The sequence below is a fragment of the Oratosquilla oratoria genome, chromosome 3 (genome assembly GCF_046742065.1).
Source record: "Oratosquilla oratoria isolate Oo_2021 chromosome 3, ASM4674206v1, whole genome shotgun sequence".
Taxonomy (NCBI): domain Eukaryota; kingdom Metazoa; phylum Arthropoda; class Malacostraca; order Stomatopoda; family Squillidae; genus Oratosquilla; species Oratosquilla oratoria.
Window position 1 is genome coordinate 36,524,404 of NC_134779.1, and position 21,543 is coordinate 36,545,946.

The window sequence follows — 21,543 nt, forward strand, 5'->3', positions numbered from 1 at the left end:
GACTGACATGCATTTGTTTACAGTTTTATCTGTGTAAACACCTGACGGTACCTGTTCAGAGAACGGTAAAATGATCGTGTTGGCCCAATTAATTTAATTTATACTTTTTATGTAGTATTATATTTGTATATACTTTGTATGATGTGTGTAGTGATAACGGTATGGTATAAATTCAAGGGAATTGAATAAGTATGTTCATATGTACCGTATCAAAACCAAACTCCCCTCCTACAATCTACATTCAACATTGTGGTGCAATAATTTCAATTTGCTTCCTATTAGCATGGTATTGAATTCTCGTATTCTAATCCGTAGTGTATTTCCAATAACTTTTTAAAGAATACAAGGAGTTAACAAAGGCCTATGTCGTGATAAATGTCATTTACAAGTTTTAATATCAGTCTGAGTATCAGGAATCTTTGAGAGACAAGACATATCATATATAGTGAATGGAACAAAAAAATCTTCGAGTTTACTCGGAAATAATGACATAGTGATTTTTTTTAATTAGATTCCTTACTTCCCCATAACAAGGGTTTTCCTTATTTCTCCATATTTTATTGATCTTAAGATGTGTGTGTTTTCTAAAACTATTATCAATGAAAATGGGCAAACTATCAATAACATCGTTATTTGGTATCTAATGTAAAATGGATGTCATTTGCCATCATCAATAATACAGTTTAATGATAAATTGAGTCAAAACCATCACTGCTACTGTGATGATATTGTCACTACTATTTAAGGAACGTGTTCCATCAGTATTGCTATCAGTATGTGATATTCTGTGAGTTCCAGCCAATATTTGGCGAAACCTGACCAGTCCTAACATAGCCCAAACCGAAAGATAAGAAAAAATTAAATTAAATTAAGAAAATCATCATTTCTTGATTTTGAATAACCTTGAATCTACAAAATTTGTAGAATTAAATTATATAACTATAATGTATACGGAAAACAACTTCAAGATCAAGTGCAGTCTTATTGTATTGAAAAATGTGTGACCAAATAAGGTGTTATTTTAAAAGTTCACACCTAAGCAATATATCAGAAAGAAATTAAAATGTTAATTTTTTAAATTAAAATATATCAACATAGTGTTTTTCTTGGCAGAAATCAGTAACAAAAAACTTGTTAAAAGTGATACGTTACTGACAACTCAGAGCTTGACATGGCCTTCATGACAAAGTAGCACTCAAAACAAAAAAACAATTTCGTTAGGTTAGGTCAATTTATATAGTCCTAGTTCTACTTGCACCACTCAACATTCAAGATAGGTGTATCTTCAGATTTCCATTAGTTCATCTTCCACAATAAAAAGAAAAAAAAAATGGAGAAATCCCTGTACATGTCTTAATTTGTTTTTTAACCCATATTTCATTGGCCCAATGTATAGCTGAGATATATGCTGGCATAAACAGATTTTTTTTTTTTTTTTTTTTTATAATATATCTTAAGATAACATAAAATGAAGTTAGATCAATGAAAAAGTAGTCACATTTGAAAATAGTTGTATCCATGACCACTGTCAGCACAAGATCAGACATATAGACCTATTGTAAGCAAATTTACCTAGTTGTAATATACGGGAGGGGAGCTATGTTCGTGGTGACCCGTCTTTGTATCTCTCCGTATCAAGTTTTATCTTAAAATCTTGTATAGTGTTTGCACATACTGTTTTGTTGTCTAATTTGTTCCATGTATTAATCGCTCGGTGTGGGAAACTGTTCCTTTTCAAGTTTTTTCTATAACTATCTTTTTTCAGTTTTTTTCCGTGTCCTCTCATTTTACCATTGTCCCACACTAACAGGTCGTTCCTGTCTAAAACTTCCATTCCTTTCATTATTCTGTAGACATGGTAAGGTTGCAAATTCATTGTATTCTTTCTCTCTCACTCATGTTTTCCATGCATATTATGAAATAAATAGGTGATACCCATAATCATTATGCCCAACAGGTTAGTGTGTTGTTATTTGTGGCAAAAGCTAGGAGTAGAGGCAGTCCAAATTCCCCCTACCATGCAAATTTGTAGTAAGGGCATACTACATTAAATTCCCTACTTGAAAAATTCCACCATGAGGAAACTGTCCTATCCTTTAAAAATGGGAGCTCATGACATGAAACCAAATCATTAAAAGCTGGAAAAAAAAATTAATGAGAATGTTGAAACCAAATCATTAAAAGACAGAAAAAAATTAATGAATGTTACTGCTGAAAGGGATGAATTCTTCCATACTGGATTTTTTTATTCTGCCCAAGGCCAAGCTATTCATAAAAACATAAGAATGAAGGAGACTGCAAGAGACCATAAGGCCTACACTAAGCAGTTCTATTCTATTCATGTCCTGAGCATCCTTTCAGTAAAGAAAGGAAATATATCTCATTAAATCCTTTCTGCACTAGACAGAACTGCCTTTTACGAGATGATGTATGATTTATTCACCTCTCTGGCATCTGTGTAGTGTTCACTGAAAACTAATAAAATAGTTTTGTCTTGTTCTATTTTTATTTTTTTTATTTTAGTTTTTTATTATTGTTAATTTTTCATGTTATTACACATTATTGCCTAACTTGGTTGCAATTTACTTCTCTCCTCCCAGGCATTGGAAAATGAAGTGTTAGTTGTGGATCAAAACCAAAGTACAAGATGTCCATATCTGCTATATACATCCTCGATGTCAAGGGGAAGGTAAGATGAATATTGTCGTAGCACATAAAAAGAATAAACTACAAAAGAAATGTTGTAGAAGAATGCACCCGAGAAATAATAGTAATTTTGAACTAGTTTTGGTTGTTGGTACATCTACAGAACATTTCACAAATGCTGTCCTAAACTCCTAATTTTTCATTTTTCTGACCCTCAAATCACCAGGTGTTGATCTCCCGGAATTACCGGGGTGATATCGAGATGGGGGTGATTGAGAAGTTCATGCCACTTGTAATGGAGAGAGAAGATGATGGCAACATGGCTCCCATTGTACAGGTAAAGCAAATGGTAATACTTGTTCGTAAGTTTAAGGAAGTTTATAAATATAATGATTACACATGCACATATACTTTACCAACTACACTCAAAGACTAATAACCCTACTATTACTAGATTTATAGTTATACCCCTTCCATAGAGGAACTGTACAATACATGTATTCCTCCAGTCCACTAAAATAATTTCTTCCTTATACCAAAGGTCTTCAACCTCTTATATATCATATACATATTACTGCTGTTCTTTTTGCCTCTTGAGTGTCATGTGAACACTGAAATGAATTGTTAGGTATCAGTTTGTGTGTCTCATACACTTCAGGTTGAGAGCTACTGCGTTATACACACATTAAACAGTCTCATCAGCCAATCCAGTATAAGTACTCCACCTTCTGTCAAACTTTTTACTTGAGAGCCATCCAACCCAGGTGCCACTCCACCTTTCATCTTCTTCAGCTCTACATATATCTCCTCCTTTTCTACAACCTTATCATTTACCTTTCTCATCAATCACCCTCCTGGCATTTCCAACAACCACAATCAAAGCCTTGTTTTCCTTTTCTACATTCAACACATCCTCTTCTAAATCCACAAAGTTCTTCCCCAATGACTCCCTTTGTTCCTAATCCTCTCAATTAACATATGTTTATACTCCTTACTAACCAAACATACATATGCCAAAGGTTTCTTTCCCATACAAGGGAGGTAGCCAAAGTCAAAATGTATAATTCCACTCCCACCCATTTCATCCCCACCCACTCCACTCCCATTCACCCACCCCTCCCTCCCTCTTTTTTTGGTCCCTCAAGGATGACAAATCATCCTTGCATCTTGCCCATTGCCCTGGGTCAGAAGCAATGCAGCAAGACACAGCACATCCACAGCAAGGCTATTTCATTTAATTGATGGGGAGAAAGATGGGGAGAAATCCCTTCAGGCTACATCAAAATATCACATTATTAACCATATCCTCTAAAAATTCTATATTCATACTTGTCCCTCTTTTAGACACATCAATCAATTCCACCAGTCATTGAACTATAACTACTCCACCTTTTGTCAGACATTCCTCATGACAACCCAGGTGTTGTTCTAGCTTGCATCTCTTTCATTGCTACTTGTATCTTCTCTTTTGCTAAAGCCTTATCAGTCTCTTACCATCATAGTTACTCCTGGCATCACTCACCACCACAATCAAACCCCCGACCCCCCCAACCCCATCAACATTCGAAAATACCTTGAAACACACGGCCCATCTGCCTGTCACAGCTGTCACTTCCTCTACTCTTCACCAGACTTGCCACTTTACACTTTTTCACTTCCTTCCAAGAAATCTTTCATAAACTTTCTTATCAAATTTAAGATCTTTGATTATCTGTCTCCTTAATACCAAGGGCTTTTCTCCCCCTGTAATAGAGATAGCCTAGTCAAAAGGCACACACCCATTCCATTCCTGTCCACCACCCTTGCCTCCCTGTTATCTTTGCTCCTCATGGATGAAGGGTCATTACTGTCTCCTGCCTACTGCCCTGGGTCAAAAGCAATGCAGCAAGACACAGCTCATTCACAGCAAGGCCACTTTACATAATCAGTGACCCCCCCTTTCCATCCCCTCATGCATAAATAGAGAAGATGGGAAAATCCCATTGGGCTACATTAAAATATCATTCACACATAACCACTCCCTACCCCCATCCCCCACCCCCTCCCTCCCTTGCATCACAGTATCATCTATACACAGTCATTCTTCATTCACCCCTATCTCCTGCCTTTTCCCTTCCTTGATCAGCAGACATTTCCCTTTTGCTCTGTGCCCCTTTCACCCCATCCATCCATGTCATCCTTGGTCATCCCCTCAAGTTCACTCCTTCCACCTCTGCCTTCCTTAGTGTGTGTGTATGTATGTGTATATATATATATATATATATATATATATATATATATATATATATATATATATACCATGATTTTGAGATATGTGTGGTAATTGATAAATATGGCTAGGTTGTTTTGTTTTACGAAAATTTTGCTTTTACAGATGTCTGAGGCAACTTTCTGTTTTGTTAAAGTGAGCAATCTCTATGTAGTTTCATCAACGCAGATCAATGCAAATGTGACCTTGGTATTTGCATTCCTACACAAGCTTGTTTCTGTCATGCAGGAGTATTTTAAGGTATGTTTGCTTGATCAAAATCAAAATCAAAATCAAAATCAAAATTTATACTTTTGAGGCATTGCCATCTGCAATAATGGTTCAACTTCAGGACATCCACAACAGACTGTTTCTTTTGTGTTTGTCTCCTGTTTTCTCCTCTCATGCTCATATTATTTTGTGTATATGTGTGTGACCTAATAAAGAATCTGACATTCAGTGTCTATAAAAGTTAGACACTCCAGGGTCCTAAGTTTATGAATAGTACACCCAACAGAACTTCCACCATCATTTCTATTCTGTATTCAGACACCTAAAGTGCATTAAAATTAGATGGGAACATAGTAAACATATTCACATGTCATTCAAGTGCAAGGCACGGATATCACCTTGTTTCTCTTTGTCATGATGGAACATGATGACCATGACTGAAGTTACTAATGGATTATAGTCAGTGCCAGGATCACAAATGAACCTCTTCAATACGAGTTGAATACTCATTCGCACGTTAGGTTGCCTGATATATGATGATTCCTCACAATTATGAAATATGAATTTACAGCTGTTATATTCATTCTCTTTCACCCTGAATGTTTATAACCACAGAAAAGGCGATCAAGCATGTTCACTGAATATGGGGGTCACTCGTCTGCAACTACAAAATAAATATAAACAGGACGCTGATGCTGGCATCCTCCTATACCCACTCGTGTATCATGATGCCTGCATAGGAATCCTTGTATTCTAGGAATTAAGGGACATTGTAAATTGTAGAACTGAGTACAAAGGGATTGCTAAGGGAGGAGCATACTGACAGGAGACCTTTTGATCCATAACTAAGTTGAATGCTAAGAATAGATAACTAAGAAATTGATAAATAAGTGAAGGAAAAATTGGCAGACATATAAAATATGTCACAAACCTTCTCTCAGAGAGGGCCAGGGTGGTACCTCCTTGTGAAGGAATTTCATTTAATTTAATTATTTATTTTATTATTATATATATATATTTTTTTTTTGGGGTGGGGGGGCTGTTGTGAAGGCAGTATCGCACTGCATTGTCTTTGGCCTGAGTGGTGTGGCATGGGACAGGGATGACCCCTTATCCATGAGGATTTGGGTGGACGTAGGCTTTGACTTGACCACCCTCCTTATAAGGGGGAAAAAGATCTTTGGTATGTATGCATAACCCTCATAATCCTAGACCCAATGTTTACATCGTTGAAGTTGTTTTTAATTTTGGTTGCAGGAGTTAGAAGAGGAGAGTATTCGGGATAATTTTGTGATAATATACGAACTTTTGGATGAGCTATTGGACTTTGGTTATCCACAGACTACTGACAGCAAGATTCTACAAGAGTAAGTAATTCATTTCCTTAATCCTTGTATGGCTACCTCCCATATGAAGGGGAAAGCCATTGGTTTATAGACAGAATCCTTGTAAATTTAGTTATCTTCATGGGAATCCTGTTGCTTAAAAAAATCCAGCAACATCTGGGAACAAGATCCATTAACCTCTTCAATACGTGTCAAATTCTCACTTGCAGTATCAGATGCCTAAGGTACGATGATTGATGCATCACTATACTTGCGTTATAAAATATAAAGTCACCGCTGTACTACTCATTCTCTTTCACCAAGTAATAATTAACACAAAATGTGATCAAACCAGTGCACAGAATTCGGGGATAACCCAGCTACAAATACGAAATAAATATAATCAAAATGCTGACACTGGCATCCTCATATACCCACTCGTGTCTCGTGTCATCATATGGAAGGGGTTAATGTCTGAGTGAAGAAGTATTATTGCCTCTTCTGGATATAAGTGAGACAAGTTAAAATCTTGGGTGTTGTATTGTTGCCCTTTATTACAGCCTGGATTTACAACCAGAAAACCTGGAGTCCCACAGTCAATTTCCTTGAAGCACGTCTATTCTTCCTCTATTCCCATTTTTTTTTTTTTTTTTTAACTATTTTTCCATACCTCTCCATTTTGCCTGATAATCATTCTCATTCAGCTCAGACTCTTTCACCACCTCTAACCTCACTTTAGCCTCACCCAGACAACAACACAATATCTCTTCCTCAAGTGATTTGTGAACCAATCCAGCGGCTGTTGCCAGTTACCCATTAACTGTGGATCTCCAGCAAGAGACTTAGGGCAGTGAATGGATTGATTTTACTAACTGTACATTTTCATATAAAGGTTAATGTGTATTGATTCTTGGTACCAATGACCTTGGTGCATTACAGGTACATCACACAAGAAGGGCATAAGTTAGAAATTGCCCAGAGGCCCCCACCTGCCGTCACAAACGCAGTGTCTTGGAGGTCGGAGGGCATCAAATATCGCAAAAATGAAGTCTTCCTAGATGTGATTGAAGGTGTTAACTTATTGGTGAGTAAATAGTAACAATATTTTTGGGAACATTGATTATGATTTGATTAAGCCTCTTTCCTCCCCCCTTATAAAAGAGGGAACAAGCTAAGGCATGCAGTTACTTGTTTATATCTTAACCTCTTACAGGCTAACTCCAACGGGAACGTGCTGAGGAGTGAAATTGTTGGTAGCATCAAGATGCGTGTTTATTTGTCTGGAATGCCCGAACTTCGTCTGGGTCTCAACGACAAGGTCCTGTTCGAGTCTACGGGACGTGGGAAGAGCAAGAGTGTGGAGCTAGAAGATGTAAAGTTTCATCAGTGTGTAAGATTGTCAAGGTAATATTCTTTGACATCAGACAACATTTTATATTGGGCCCATCATTGATTGGGAATTTTGAGTTTATTAGTAAATGTTTCATGGGGTGGAAGAGCTGTTGGATACAGGTGAAATAATGCTGAAAAGGTGTGGATATTTGGAAAGAATGAGTGAAGAAGACTGGCAAAGCAGTGTGTGGAAAACAGAAGTGGATGGAATGAATTTGTGTGGACCACCAATAATAAAGTGGTATTAATTAATTAATTGTTCCCTCAAATTTCTCTAAGTGGAAAACCCGCAGCCCCACAGTGGTCAATGGTCCTCAGACCCCTCCCACAAATCTCCCTGGGAAGAAATTTTAGACTGCTGTCTGTGTCTATGTCAGGATTGTTTTTGTATCACCAAACAAACTTTGTGGTCTCATTATCAGACCTAACAATCTGTTGACAGTTTCATGGAGGCCATGGCTCTTCTGCAAGAGAGACCAGGTGCAATGGGTTGATTGATCTCTCTCTCATCCCATCTCTCATCCAGTCATCCCATCTCACATCCAACATTATATCAATCACATTGTCATTCAGAACAAAAACACCAGCTCACCCTTCTTCATCTCAGCACTTTATGGATGAAGAACTGCATGCCCATTTCTTGCTCAGTATTATTTACAAAAAATGATGCCATTCCTTAACATAATGTGGTTTTAAGAAAGATATTTTCATGGTCATCTTTGTTGCAGGAACAGAATATAGTCATTTTTTACACTAATATATGTATATTTCGTATTCCAGGTTTGAAAATGACCGAACTATCTCCTTCATTCCTCCTGATGGAGAGTTTGAACTCATGTCCTATCGCCTTAACACTCATGTAAGTCAGTAATATGAAATTTAAAGTCATGTGTTTTTTTATGGCTTGTATTGCTGAAGTAAGATGCTTGTTGGCCAAGTGGGTTAGGGTCTCACTACTTGTGGTAGAGTTAAAGGTGACAGTGCTTTGAACTCTGCCACTGGCAAGTTGAACCAAGGGCATAGTTCATTAAGTTCCTTGCTACAAAGTCCTCTGTAAGGGTTACTGCCCTAGCTTGTTAGGGGGAAGTTTTGCAATGTTAAACCAAATTAATCAATCAAAACTTCTGAAGTAGTGCTTTACAGCTGGGATGGTACTCATTGTCCAGTTCGACAAATTGTTATTACACCTTATGGTTCAGTCTGTTGCCCCAGGTCTGCCCTACATAAAACTTGCAACCTACACTTTGTGGAGGGTATTGCAAGTGTGTTGATCCAATTGAAACTGGTTATTGTTGTTTACACATGTAATAGGGTATGGAGTTTGAGGGGACAATGAATGGGGTGGGGGGAGCATTGAATCTAAGAGAAATGTCTGTTGATCAAGGAAGAGAGAGGACAAAAGATAAGTGTGAATGGAGAGAGAGTAATTGTAAACAGATGAGGAATGGACATGACTCAGAAGAATTTCGTGTTTGCACAGTAAATGTCTCAAGTGAATGAGGGAGGTGGGGGGTGGGAGTCTTTATGTATTGAAGCAATGGGATGAACCAGCTTCTGTGGATATGCTGTGTCTTGCTGCATTGCTTCTGACTCAAGCAGTGAGCAGGAAACAGAGATGACCCTTCATCCACAAGAAACTAAGGCTTGACTTTTCTATCATGTTCTGAAAATTTAATTTTAAACAACATCTTTGTGCAGTAACTTTTAAAGCAGTTTGTGAGTGATTAGTTTTATTATATACGTTCATATTCCTTCTTGCCTGTTGTGTATTCTTATTTTAATCTCTTCCCTCGACAGGTGAAGCCACTTATTTGGATCGAGTCTGTGATTGAACGTCATGCCCACAGTCGGGTAGAATACATGGTCAAAGCGAAGTCGCAGTTCAAGCGACGGTCAACAGCCAACAACGTGGACATTGTTATTCCAGTGCCCAATGATGCAGACTCACCTAAGTTCAAGACATCTGTTGGGTCAGTCAAGTATACACCTGAGAAAAACTGCGTTGTTTGGACAATTAAGTCATTCCCGGTATGTATAGAGATGTTATAAATGGTTCTTATTGGCTGGATACCTCCCTTATAAGGGGGAAGAGCCCCTTGGTATATAGATAGATATATTGGGTGTGAGGAGGAGAACAGAGGTGAAAAAGGATTTGGGAGATAGGGTTGATGAAAGAATATTAGGATGGTTTGGACACATGGAAAGAATGAGTGAAGAAAGACTAGTAAAAGAGGTATGGAAGGCAGATGTGGAGGGAGTGAACATGACGGGACGTCCTAGGATGAGGTGGATGGATGGGGTGAAGGGGGCTTTGGGGAAGAGAGGAATGTCTGTTGAGGAAGGACGGGAGAGGACGGAAGATAGAGGTGAGTGGAGAATGGTTGTATATGGATAATGTTGTGATTGCATGAGGAGGAATGGGGGGTGGGGTAGTATGTGTGAGTAAATTTTGATGCAGCCCGAAGGGATTTCTCCCCGTCCTCTCCTTATATGCAAGGGGGGTCGCCGATTAAATGAAGCGGCCTTGCTGTGGATGTGCTGTGTCTTGCGACACTGCTTCTGACCCAGGGCGGTGGGCAGGGTGCAGGGATGACCCGTCATCCAGGAGGTGCTCAGATGAGAGAGAGGGTGGGAGGGGTGTGGAGTGTATTTAGGGATGAAATGGGTGGGAGTGTTTTTATGCCTTTCCCTTTTTGGCTACCTCCCTTGGAAGGGGGAAAAAGCCTTGGTATATGTATGTATGTATGTATGTATGTAATCCATTGGCTATGATCTCTTGCAAAGGACCATTATGTTAAAGAAACCTAGGTGTTAGAGTCAGAATTAGTTTGTGCATAAGTTGTGAAGTAATTTAGATTTTTTTTTTTTTTTTTTTTTTTTTTTTTTTTTTTTTTTTCCACAGGGTGGCAAAGAGTATTTGATGAGAGCCCACTTTGGATTACCCAGTGTTGAAGGGGAAGAAACTGAAGGAAAACCACCAATACAAGTTAGATTTGAGATTCCCTACTTCACCACATCTGGCATTCAGGTAATTTAGCTTTTATCATTCATATATTTTTTTTAGTCCTTTTTTTTTAAGTGTGGTGTACAGTGGGGGGGGATTGCAGATTAAATGAAGCAGCCATGCTGTGTCATGTGACACTGCTTCTGACCCAGGGCAGTGGACTAGATGCAGGGGTGACTCATCATCCAGGAGGTGCCAAGATATAAGGGAGGGAAGAGGGTAGAGGGGAGTGGAGTATGTTGGGGATGGAATAAGTGGGAGTGGTTTTTATACCTTTGTCTTTTGGCTACCTTCCATGTAAGGGGGAAAAAAGCCTTTGGTATATGTATGGATGTACTTATAGTTAAGAGTAACTTTTTAAGTGTGGTGTAATGACAGTGTATGACCTGTCATCCAAGAGGAGCCAAGAAAATAGGGAGGGAGGGAGGGAGGGGTGGTGAATGGGAGTTTAGTATGTGGGAATGAAATGGGTGGGAGTGGATTTATGCCTCTGACTTTGGCTACCTCCCTTGTAAGGGGGAAAAAGCCCTTGGTATATGTACGTATGTAATGACCGTTAAGAGTAATTACAATTAAGACGAGAGGGAGGAAAGGGTGATGGATGGTAGCGAAATGGGCGGGAGGAGGTACATGCCTTTCAACTTGGCTGCCTCCCTTATAAGGTGAAAAAAGCCCTTGCTATATAGATATATAGTAATTACAGTAATTGTTTTGTTAATACAAATTACTACACTTTGTACATATGTATACCAAAAGACTGGCCAGTGCATACATCCTCCCTTTATCCATCCCTCGCCCATTTGGTTCACCTTTTATTGTAGCTCCTTGTAGATGAAGAGCCATCCCTACTCCCCACCCTCTGCCTGGGTCAGGAGCAATGCAGCAAGACACAGCACCTCTGCAGCAGGGCCCAACAGCCAAAGCTGGTTTACCCCCAATCACTTCATTATATGGTGACCTTTCCCTCTAATCCACTCCAGAATTTACAGAACAGACAAGAAGAAATTCCTTTTGGCCACATCAGAGTATCTATTTACACCCATCTGTAGCTGTTTCTCTTCACTGCTTAACAGACTTTATCCTTTTACCCAAAGCCCTATTTATGCAATCCATCCATCCCATTCTTGGTCTTCCCCTCACTTTCATTCTATCCACTTCTGTCTTCCACACTCATTTTGCTTGTCATTTTATCACTCAAGCCCTTGGTGGATGTATATATGTATGTTCTTTCTAAATACCCAAGCCATGCTGGTATTCTTTGATCAACCCTATCTCCCAGCTCTCTTTCCATCCCCACCCTCCTCACCTCTTCATTTCTTACTCCAACCATCCTCACAACCCACTTAATTTTACTTAAATATTTTTCCTTAACAGCTTTAAATTCCTTTCTGCCTCCCCTAAGTTCCAAGTCTCTGACATATACAATGTCTAGTCACCATCATCCCCTTGTCTTTTTCTCTCTCTCTCTCTCTTCTCTCTCTCTCTCTCTCTCTCTCTCTCTCTCTCTCTCTCTCTCTCTCTCTCTCTCTCTCATATCCCCAGGTATAGTTCTCGTGACAGTTATCATTCCTCAAAGGCTTTTACTTGTTTCCTTCACTCTAGTTTACTTCCACCCCTACTCCTCCTTTCCATGCTAGGTGGATGCATGTCATGGCAAGCTACCCTTCTTGTAAGGGGGAAGAAGCCTTTTGGTATATCTATATACACATATAACACATCACAAACATAAAGACATAATGCACACCTAGACACAATGTGCTTAAATCACTTGCAGATACAATATTCAGACAACAAAAAAACTGCCAGTATAATATACTCAGTGTTGAATCATGCAAACCCTGCATGGACCCATAACCTCTGAGATGCACCACAACACCCTGCTGACTATACAGAACAAAGATAATTACAGGCTGCACAAATACAATGCCTACAGACCATCTACACCATGTATCAAAATTCTCAAAGTCAAGGATCACCTTGACATAAGAGGCACACAAACACAGCCCACCCACTACACCATATGGTAGAACACCCTAACATGCCAAGAAACAACAAAACAACACCTAAATACCTATTTCACACACAAAACTCTCTTCTCTTCCTCCAAAACCATCAGACACTAGCCTCCAGACTGAAAGAGAACACAACATTCCAGACCCCCAGACCTCCAGACCCCTGAATCCTCTCTCCTACCTGAGAAGACCGAGTCCACCTGCCCAGGTTGCATTTTTGGCCACTGTCTAGCCCTTCTAAATTATTAGCTGCAAGTGGATGAATGCATTCCAGATATCTGTCCAGGAAGTACCTCTTCATTCACCCCATACTGTTCAACACATTATGGAAGACTGCATTGTAGACAAAAATGTACGCCAACAACATGACATACCTATAAGGGATTCACGGGGAAACTCAGTTCCAGCCATTGCATTCCTCAGGGAGGCAGGGCTGCTCAGCCAGACAACCTAGGAAACAGCATCCACATCATCATCATCTCCCTTAAAAGGGAGGAACCTAGTCAAGGCATGCACCCACTCCCATCCATTTCACATCTATCCACCCCGTATTGTTTCCCTCTCGTCTTAGCTCTTCGTGGATAAAAGGTCATCCCTGTCTCCTGCCCACTGCCTAGGTCAGGTCTTTTGGTGTGTACTTTTATACATATACCAAGGCCTTTTGCCCTCCCTTACAAGGGAGATAGCTAAACTCAAAAGGTATAATTCCACTCCCACTCATTTCATCCCCACCCATTCCACCCTCATTCACCACCCCTTTCTCTCTCCCTCCCTCCCTCTCATCTTGGCTCCTCTTGGATGATGGCTCATCCCTGCATCTAGCCCATTGCCATGGGTCAGAAGCAATGCAGCAAGACATAATGCATTGACAGGAAGGCTGCTTCATTTAATAGGCAAACCCCCCCTCTCCATTCCCTCATGCAGTAACATTGATCAGCCATGGTGACATGACACATCCCTGGCGAAGTCCTACCTATACCTCAAACCACTTGCTCTCTCCATTTCTAATTCTAACACAAGCTCTACTACTCTCATGAAAACTGTTGAATGCCCTCAACAGCTTTTCTCAGATCCTATATATCTGCAAAACTTCCCTCAGTGCCTTTCAGTCTACCCTGTCTTAAACTTTTTCCAGATCCATAAAGGCCCAAAGAACATCATTACCCCATTGCCAAAGTTTTCTCACATATGTCTTACCAAAAAAATTTGATTCACACAATCTCTACCTTTTGTAAACCCACTCTGTTCCTCACCAATTACTCCTTCTGTTCCTCTTCAATCCTTTCAGTCAGATCAATCCAATCCTCTCAATTTCGGTGTATAGATAGACTAATTCATTTCTCTCCTCAGGTACGATACTTGAAGATCATTGAGAAGTCAGGATACCAGGCTCTACCATGGGTACGATACATCACCCAAAATGGAGATTACCAGCTACGGACACACTGAGTACTCTACCTCACATCCTAACATTTTAGACCAAATGGCAGATGTTGTAGTGGTAGAGAATGGGGATGGGTGGGGGGGGGAGGCAAGGGCAGTTTGTGATTTATTAGATGTTGACATATTTGGTGGTGGGACAGTAAGGATAAGTTTATCATAGGTATAATTTTTTCCTTTTATTTTATTTTTTCTCTCTTAATCCCTCCTTTCTTTTCTTCTTCTTGGAAATGAGAATATAACAAACCACCTATAAAAGTAGTCTCTCTTTTGTTATATGGAGAGATTGGTATTATCTCTGCTTCTCAGGCAATCTATCATTTCTCTGAGTTTCTCTGGCTGGAAAGCCGACCCATGCCAGCCAGATGTAGTCCCCAGTCCTTCATTAGATTTATTCTGATGCATTCAAGTAAGTTAATTGCAGAGCCTGTGTTATATTGCTATGTGTGTACAAAAAAATATATAAGAAATTGCCTTAGTGTTGGTTATTATTTAAAACATATGTATATATATATATATTTAGTATATATTTTCTGTTAATGAAATTTGATCTTATTGGGGATTTTAAAATTAAACTTGTTCATAAAGATAGTTTTTTTTCATGTTAGGTTAGCCATATGTGCTGCTGGGTTGTCAGTATTGCGTTTGCCAGCATTGAGGGAGTCTGTAGATCTTCTTTATGGACAGTAAAAACATGTTTACTTTCAGGAAATTCCATTTAAAAATAATTGAATTGAATATCTTTTTTGTAGGTCATTATGGAAATTAAATACTGAAGAACAGATCTAAGATTTTTTTTTTATTGGGTTGATGTTCGCATGTGTTGTGGAAGTTTATCGCAGCAACAGAAAGGTCCACATTAAGAACTTGTTCAATCTAAAGTTATCAGTCTTGGATATATATTCTGAAGAGGCAAAACCTAAAACAATTTTCAGTTAAGCTGTCATAATATACAATTTTTTTCGTGAAATATGATATTTCCAATAGGCTTTTCATATGTGAACAAGATTTCTCGTAATTTTTGTATGGTATATATGATTGTCATGCGACTGACCTACCTTAGGAAAAGTACTGATCCTACGATTAATTGTGCTTATTGTAAGAGGAGGCTGTGCATGTTGAAAAGGCTACGTATGACTGAAATTGAATACAAAATAGGCATTTGAATTTTAGAAGTTCAAATAATGTACATGTCTTTTTATTTTTTCTTCATTTTGTATAAAGGACTATGTATAGTTAATGCAAGATCATAGGATATGTAAATGAAACTTCTCATCTGATTTCTCAGTATGGAGGAGATCGTATGTACTGTATATGGAATTTAAAACGAGCCAAATTACTTTGTATCATTTTGCTTTGCCCCTTTCTATTCTAACAATCATAGTACTGCTTTACCTATTATTACTAGTATTATTATTATGATTTACATTGTGATTACTAGCTCATTTGTCATAGTACTGTAAGTTACTGTTAATCTTTTATTTGGCAATGCTATCATTACATCCCAAGACTGATATGCGATAATGATCTTTTGAGTATGTTGCATTTTATTGATCATAGTCAAATGGCTGTACCAGTAGCTTGCCAAAACATAAATAAAAGATACCAAGACCAATTGTAGTCACTTGAAAGTAGAGGTCATGCAGTCCGTCATTTGTATTTTTGAAACCGTTGATTTATATATAACTTGCTAGGGTTTCCATTGTTTTTTTAAGTCTTTTGTGGAACTTACTTGGACATTTATGAACTTCTTTATATAAGGCTTAGGTGTTATATACAAAACAAAAGGATAATACCCAGTTTTTGTGAATTGCAGTGATGTTGGATAGGTCCAGTAGGTTTATGATAATGAAGCAAATGTTTACAGGACCGAAATGATTCCTTATAGCATTAAGAATTTGAAAAGAAAATATACAAAGGTTTTTAACTGTTTTTAATGATCTTAGATTCTATTTAACATAACAGGTTATTATTTGGAAAGGGACTAGATCAGCATGACATGATTTTATTAGTTATGCTTACTATTGATCAGCATGAAGATTATCTTTGCTCTTCTTCAAACTTTTGTTCAACGTCAGGCCTACTTTAACCAATAATTGGTCCACCAAATCCTTAAACTTTGTATGGTATTTGATTACTGTTTTACAGAGTTCAGTAAAAAGATGGAATTGATTCATATGTTGTATTCCAAAGTATTGCAAGAAACGTTTCCTTTGTAGGAGTACTACACAACTGAATAAAAGATGGGATTATATTATATCTTATTTTCCTACTTATAAGAAAAGGGATGCTCAATGGCCAAGTGGCATAGGACATCACTGTTTGGGGAAGAGGCCACAAGTGGAAATGATTTAAGGCTACATAGTAAGAGGCAAGTTCATAGTAAGGGCATCCTACATTCAATTTCCGTGCTTCAAAAAATCCTTCATAAGGAAGTAATATATAATCTGGCTTTCTCTAAGAGGGGGAGTTCTGTGCCATAAGAAAAAAAAAATTATATATATATATTTATAAATCTATGTGATGATATGGTTTAATGTCACACACTCCTCCCTACCGGGAGGCTAGGATGGTACCCCTCACAGAGGGCTTTGTAGTTCTATGTACCAAAGTCTTTTTCCCCTTACAAGAGAGATAGCCAAGTGAAAAGGCAAATAACCCCTCCCACCCAGTCCACTCCTGTCCACCACCCTTTCCTTCCTCTCATCTTAGCTCCTCATGGATGACAGGTCATCCCTGTGTCCCACCCACTTCCCAGAGTCGGAAGCAGTGCAACAAGACGCACATCCCTTTGAGATTTTTGGGTCATTTTGGCCACTGGCTCGAATTGGGTCACTATCCCACCCACAAGTCAAGGGCCACAAGGCCTCCTGCAGATATTACTTGGAGACCACTCAGGCCAAAGGTGCAGGTGCTAGAGGTGGAAAGTCAAAAATCAAGTCGGACCCTCAACTTTGGCTGGGCCCCATGCACAAGCCTGTGGGTCCATGGTCTTCACATGTATCCCATAGTGTTTGGTTCTCTCCCTCTGGAGCAAGGTTGGGCCAAATCAGCTGACTTATGATTTCACTCAAAAATGTATAGGTCCTTTGTGAGATTTTCGGGTCATATTGGCTACTGGCTCCGATTGGGCCACTACCTCCCCCATAGGTCAAGGGTCACGAGGCCTCCTGCAGATATCATTTGGAGACCATTCAGGCCAAAGGTATGGGTGTTAGAGGCAGAAAGGCAAAAATCCAGTTACATACATACATACATATACCAAGGCCTTTTTCCCCCTTACAAGGGAGGTAGCCAAAAAGGAAAAGGCATAAAATCATTTCCACCCATTCCATCCCTGAATACACTCCACACCCCTCCACCCTCCCTCCTATCTGAGCACCTCCTGGATGACGGGTCATCCCTGCACCTTGTCCACTGCCCTGGGTCAGAAACAGTGTTGCAAGACACAGCACATCCACAGCAAGGCCGCTTCATTAAGTCGGCGACCCCCCCCCCCTCTATGTCCCCCCATTGCATAAAAGGAGAGGACGGGGAGAAATCCCTTCAGGCTGCGTCAAATTTTGCTCACACACACCACCTCATGCAATCACAACATCATCCATATACAACCATTCTCCATTCACCCCTGTCTTCTGTCCTCTCCCGTCCTTCCTCAACAGACATTCCCCTCTTCCCCAAAGCCCCCTTCACCCCATCCATCCACCTCATCCTAGGATGTCCCCTCATGTTCACTCCCTCCACATCTGCCTTCCATACCTCTTTTACTAGTCTTTCTTCACTCATTCTTTCCATGTGTCCAAACCATCCTAATATTCTTTCATCAACCCTATCTCCCAGCTCCTTTCCCACCCCTGTTCTCCTCCTCACCTCCTCATTTCTCACTCTATCTAGCCTAGTAACCCCCATCATACTTCTCAGACACCTCATCTCAAACACATTCAAACTCCTTCTCTCTTCTTCTCTTATGTTCCATGTTTCTGCCCCATACAGTGCTGTTGGCACAATCACTCCTTCATACAGTCTCCTCTTAGCATCCATTCCAAGTAGGTAGGTAGGTCGGGGGTGGCCAGTATGCAGGGCGGTTGCGACCAGTAGGTAGGGCGGACGGCGGCGACTCAACAGGTGGGCCGACGGGACCCGGAGGCAGGGCGGGTGGCGACGGCGGTAGCCAGCAGGTAGGTCAGCGGCGGCGACGACCATCAGGCAGGGCGGTCGGTGGCGGTGACGACCAGCATGATGGGTGAGCAGCAGCGGTGGTTTTGGCGACCAGCAGGCAGGGCGGTCGGGGCCAGCAGCTACCACCAAGGAACGAGGTCGGCGGCGGGCAGCACGCGGTCCTGCCGCTAGCGGCGATGGCCAGCGCGCGGTCTCCAGGGTCACCATTTGTAGTAGCTGGCGCTAGAGTGCCATTGTTGCTACTACTGAGCATCTGCTAGTAGTAAGTACCGGCAAGAAAAGGTTAAGAAAACTCTTATTCATCAGTTCTTACTTCTCTCTTTTTATTAATAAAAAATTACAAGCCTATACATAGGCGAGATGACTCGCCGGTGAACACAATCTCTGGTCAAGAAAGGCATATTACATATTAGTCAAAGACAAGGTATGATTACAGTGCACTGTGAATGGCTCTCTACTTCTGGGGCAAGATTGGGCCCAATCGGCCGACCTGACGATTTCACTCAAAAACCCATGAGATTTTCGGGTTATTTTGGCCACTGGCTCGGATTGGTTCTCTATCTCACCCACAGGTCGGGGGCCACGAGGCCTCTTGCAGATATCACTTAGAGACCATTCAGGCAAAGATGTGGGCTTTAGAGGCAGAAAGGCAAAAATCCAGTCAGAGCCTCAAATTGGGCTGAGCCCCACACACACGCCCTTTGGTCCAGGCTCCTTACATGTATCTCACAATGCTCCGTGTACGGCTCTCTCCCACTGGAGTAAGATTGGGCCAAATCGGCCAATTGATTTCGCTCAAAAATCCCTTGTGAGATTTTCGGGTCATTTTGGCCACTGGCTCGGATTGGGTCTCTATCTCACCCACAGGTCGGGGGCCACTAGACCTTTTGCGGATTTCATTTGGAGACAACTCAGGCAAAGATCTGGACTTCAAAGGCAGAAAGGCAAAAATCAAGTCAGAGCCTCAACACGCACACTCCCTTTGGTCCAGGTTTCTTATGTGTACCTCACAATGTTCTGTGCACTGCTCTCTCCCACTGGAGGAAGATTGGGCCAAATTGGCCCTGTGGTGAGACGGGGTGAAGCAGTACGCTTGTGAGGTGTACGTTTCCGGAACAGCTGCTGTAGGGTTGGGTGCGGGCGTGCAGTCAGGTACTGGTTCCCAACCGTAATCATTTCCTCTAGAGTCGTTCATTCTTTGTCCTTAAGGTAGGCTACCATGGCGGAGGGCAACCGGCAGTAAACGAGATCTGCAACGAAGAAATCACGGAGTTCGTCGAAGTTCTCTGACACGTGGCATGTTTTGATGCATACATCCAGGTACTGAGGTACTCTGAGCGTGAAACGACACATATCGTCATCTGCTTCTGGTGCGGCGTTGAAGAAACTGCTTCGGAATTCGCCTGCGTCAGCTGGTACACATCCTTCAGCATCTTCCGGGCCTTGTGGTAATCCTGTTGGAGGTCAGAGGACAGGGATTGAACCAAGTCCCAAGTCTCTGTTGAGATGAGAAAGAAGGAAAGTTAGCGCGTCTGTCAGGGCGTAGCCTGAGATTGAATGTATGCGTCCAACCTTCCCAAGAAGCTGTCTAGCTTTTAATCTTCAGGGGTGAAGGCGCATGATGGAAGAGGTGCTTTGGTGCGGGAATGGAAGCAGAGGTGCGTTGATTCAGGGGCCTCGACTCGAGACCTCGACGGCGTTGAGGTTCGGTTCGTACGTAGTGAAGGTCTTCACCGTCCTCTACGTGTCCCAGCAGCTGAGTTTGCATGAGAATGCCTCGGATTGTGGCAAGGGCTTCATCTCCGTTAGGAAGACTGTCTCCTGCATGGATCACAGTCGACGTCGGGAGTTGAAAGACGAGGTTGCTACTCATTAGCTTTACCGGAGTCGAGGTAGGGAACCTTGTGATCTCAATTGAGCGTGTGAGTGGGTTAACAGGGGGACGTTCCCAGCTTTAGTGTACTAATCGATCTAGTGGTGGTGGTGGTAGGCCACGAAAAGAGGTAGCACGGTATTCAGCAGCTGGACGTTGTATTCGCCAGGATCGAACGTCGTAGCAAGACTGGCTGGCAGGCAGGCGGTAGTCGAGCCGGCAGGCAAGCGACGTTAGTCGGCAGAGCCCCAAACGTTGGGCAGCCAAATGTGAGGATGCAGGGAGCTCCAAATGTTGGGATGCCAGATGTTAGGAGGTGGGGCGAGCCCCAGATTAGGATACCAGATATCAGGAAGTGTGGATGTGGGTCTAACTGGAAGGCAAACACTGGAGGGGAAGAACAGGTTTTATTTGTGAATGGGTATAAAGCGCGGTCCTCAGGAAGAGAAGACTGGTCGCTTCTGTAGTGGGTCCGCTCACGCGTCAGCAGTTGGGGAAAGTGGGTAAGTTCCACGAAGCGATTTGGTCGAGATGATGAGGGAAGCAGTGGTGAGAGACGGCAAGAGAAGCGACGGTAGAAGACGGATGTCCTGTGTCTTGCTGCATTGCTTCTAACCCAGGACAGGTGGTGATACTTGCCAGGTGGTGCTCCGAGGTGATCAGTGACTTCGGCGACTTCCGTTCACCTTATATTCACTGGGTCAGGTCACGACCCGCGCGCTAATTGGCCGCTGGGAGAGGGGTCAACGCGCCTGGATATGCACCTCACTGCAGTTGGGGAGTGCCAGGTGCGCAAGGTCAACCGTCCCAGGGGTTTCGCATTGTGCAAAGTCGGCTGTCCCAGGGGACTCGTACTGGGTAGTGTTGGCGCTGGAAACCGGCGTGAACTGCTGCGCGTCGCCAGTAAGGACAACTGCCTAACAGTATGCGATAGGAGAAAATTGAAAGTAAATGTTGTTAAAAAGTGATGAGATGTACAAGAGAGGACAGCAGCAAACTGGATGTAAGTCTTAATGGAGAGGCTGGAGGAAATGGATAGCTTTAGGTATTTGGGATCGCATGTGGCAGGAAATTGAAGAGTGGCAGTGGAAATAAGTTGTAGACTGAGATAAGCAAATAAATGCCTTAGGGGATTAAAAAGTGTCATGAGAAATAGGCATTTGGGAATGGATACAAAGAGATTATATGAAGGG

The 21,543-nt window shown here is 41.4% G+C and overlaps 1 protein-coding gene across 3 annotated transcripts; it reads left to right on the plus strand.

The window, feature by feature from the left end:
• AP-1mu (adaptor protein complex 1, mu subunit) lies at nt 1–16,550 on the plus strand. 3 transcript variants are annotated; one of them, XM_076179110.1, is made up of 11 exons: nt 1–65; nt 2,601–2,689; nt 2,873–2,995; nt 5,021–5,155; nt 6,383–6,492; nt 7,390–7,534; nt 7,664–7,854; nt 8,623–8,701; nt 9,640–9,870; nt 10,745–10,870; nt 14,209–16,550. In XM_076179110.1, the coding sequence occupies exons 2-11, from the start codon at nt 2,648–2,650 to the stop codon at nt 14,305–14,307; spliced, it is 1,281 nt and encodes a 426-aa protein (XP_076035225.1). In that variant the 5' UTR covers nt 1–65; nt 2,601–2,647; the 3' UTR covers nt 14,308–16,550. The 3 variants fall into 3 exon arrangements, with proteins under 3 accessions (XP_076035225.1, XP_076035234.1, XP_076035241.1); XM_076179119.1 differs by having other exon boundaries at nt 2,873–2,983; XM_076179126.1 differs by lacking the exon at nt 5,021–5,155 and having other exon boundaries at nt 2,873–2,983.
• Nucleotides 16,551–21,543: the final 4,993 nt, after the last annotated feature.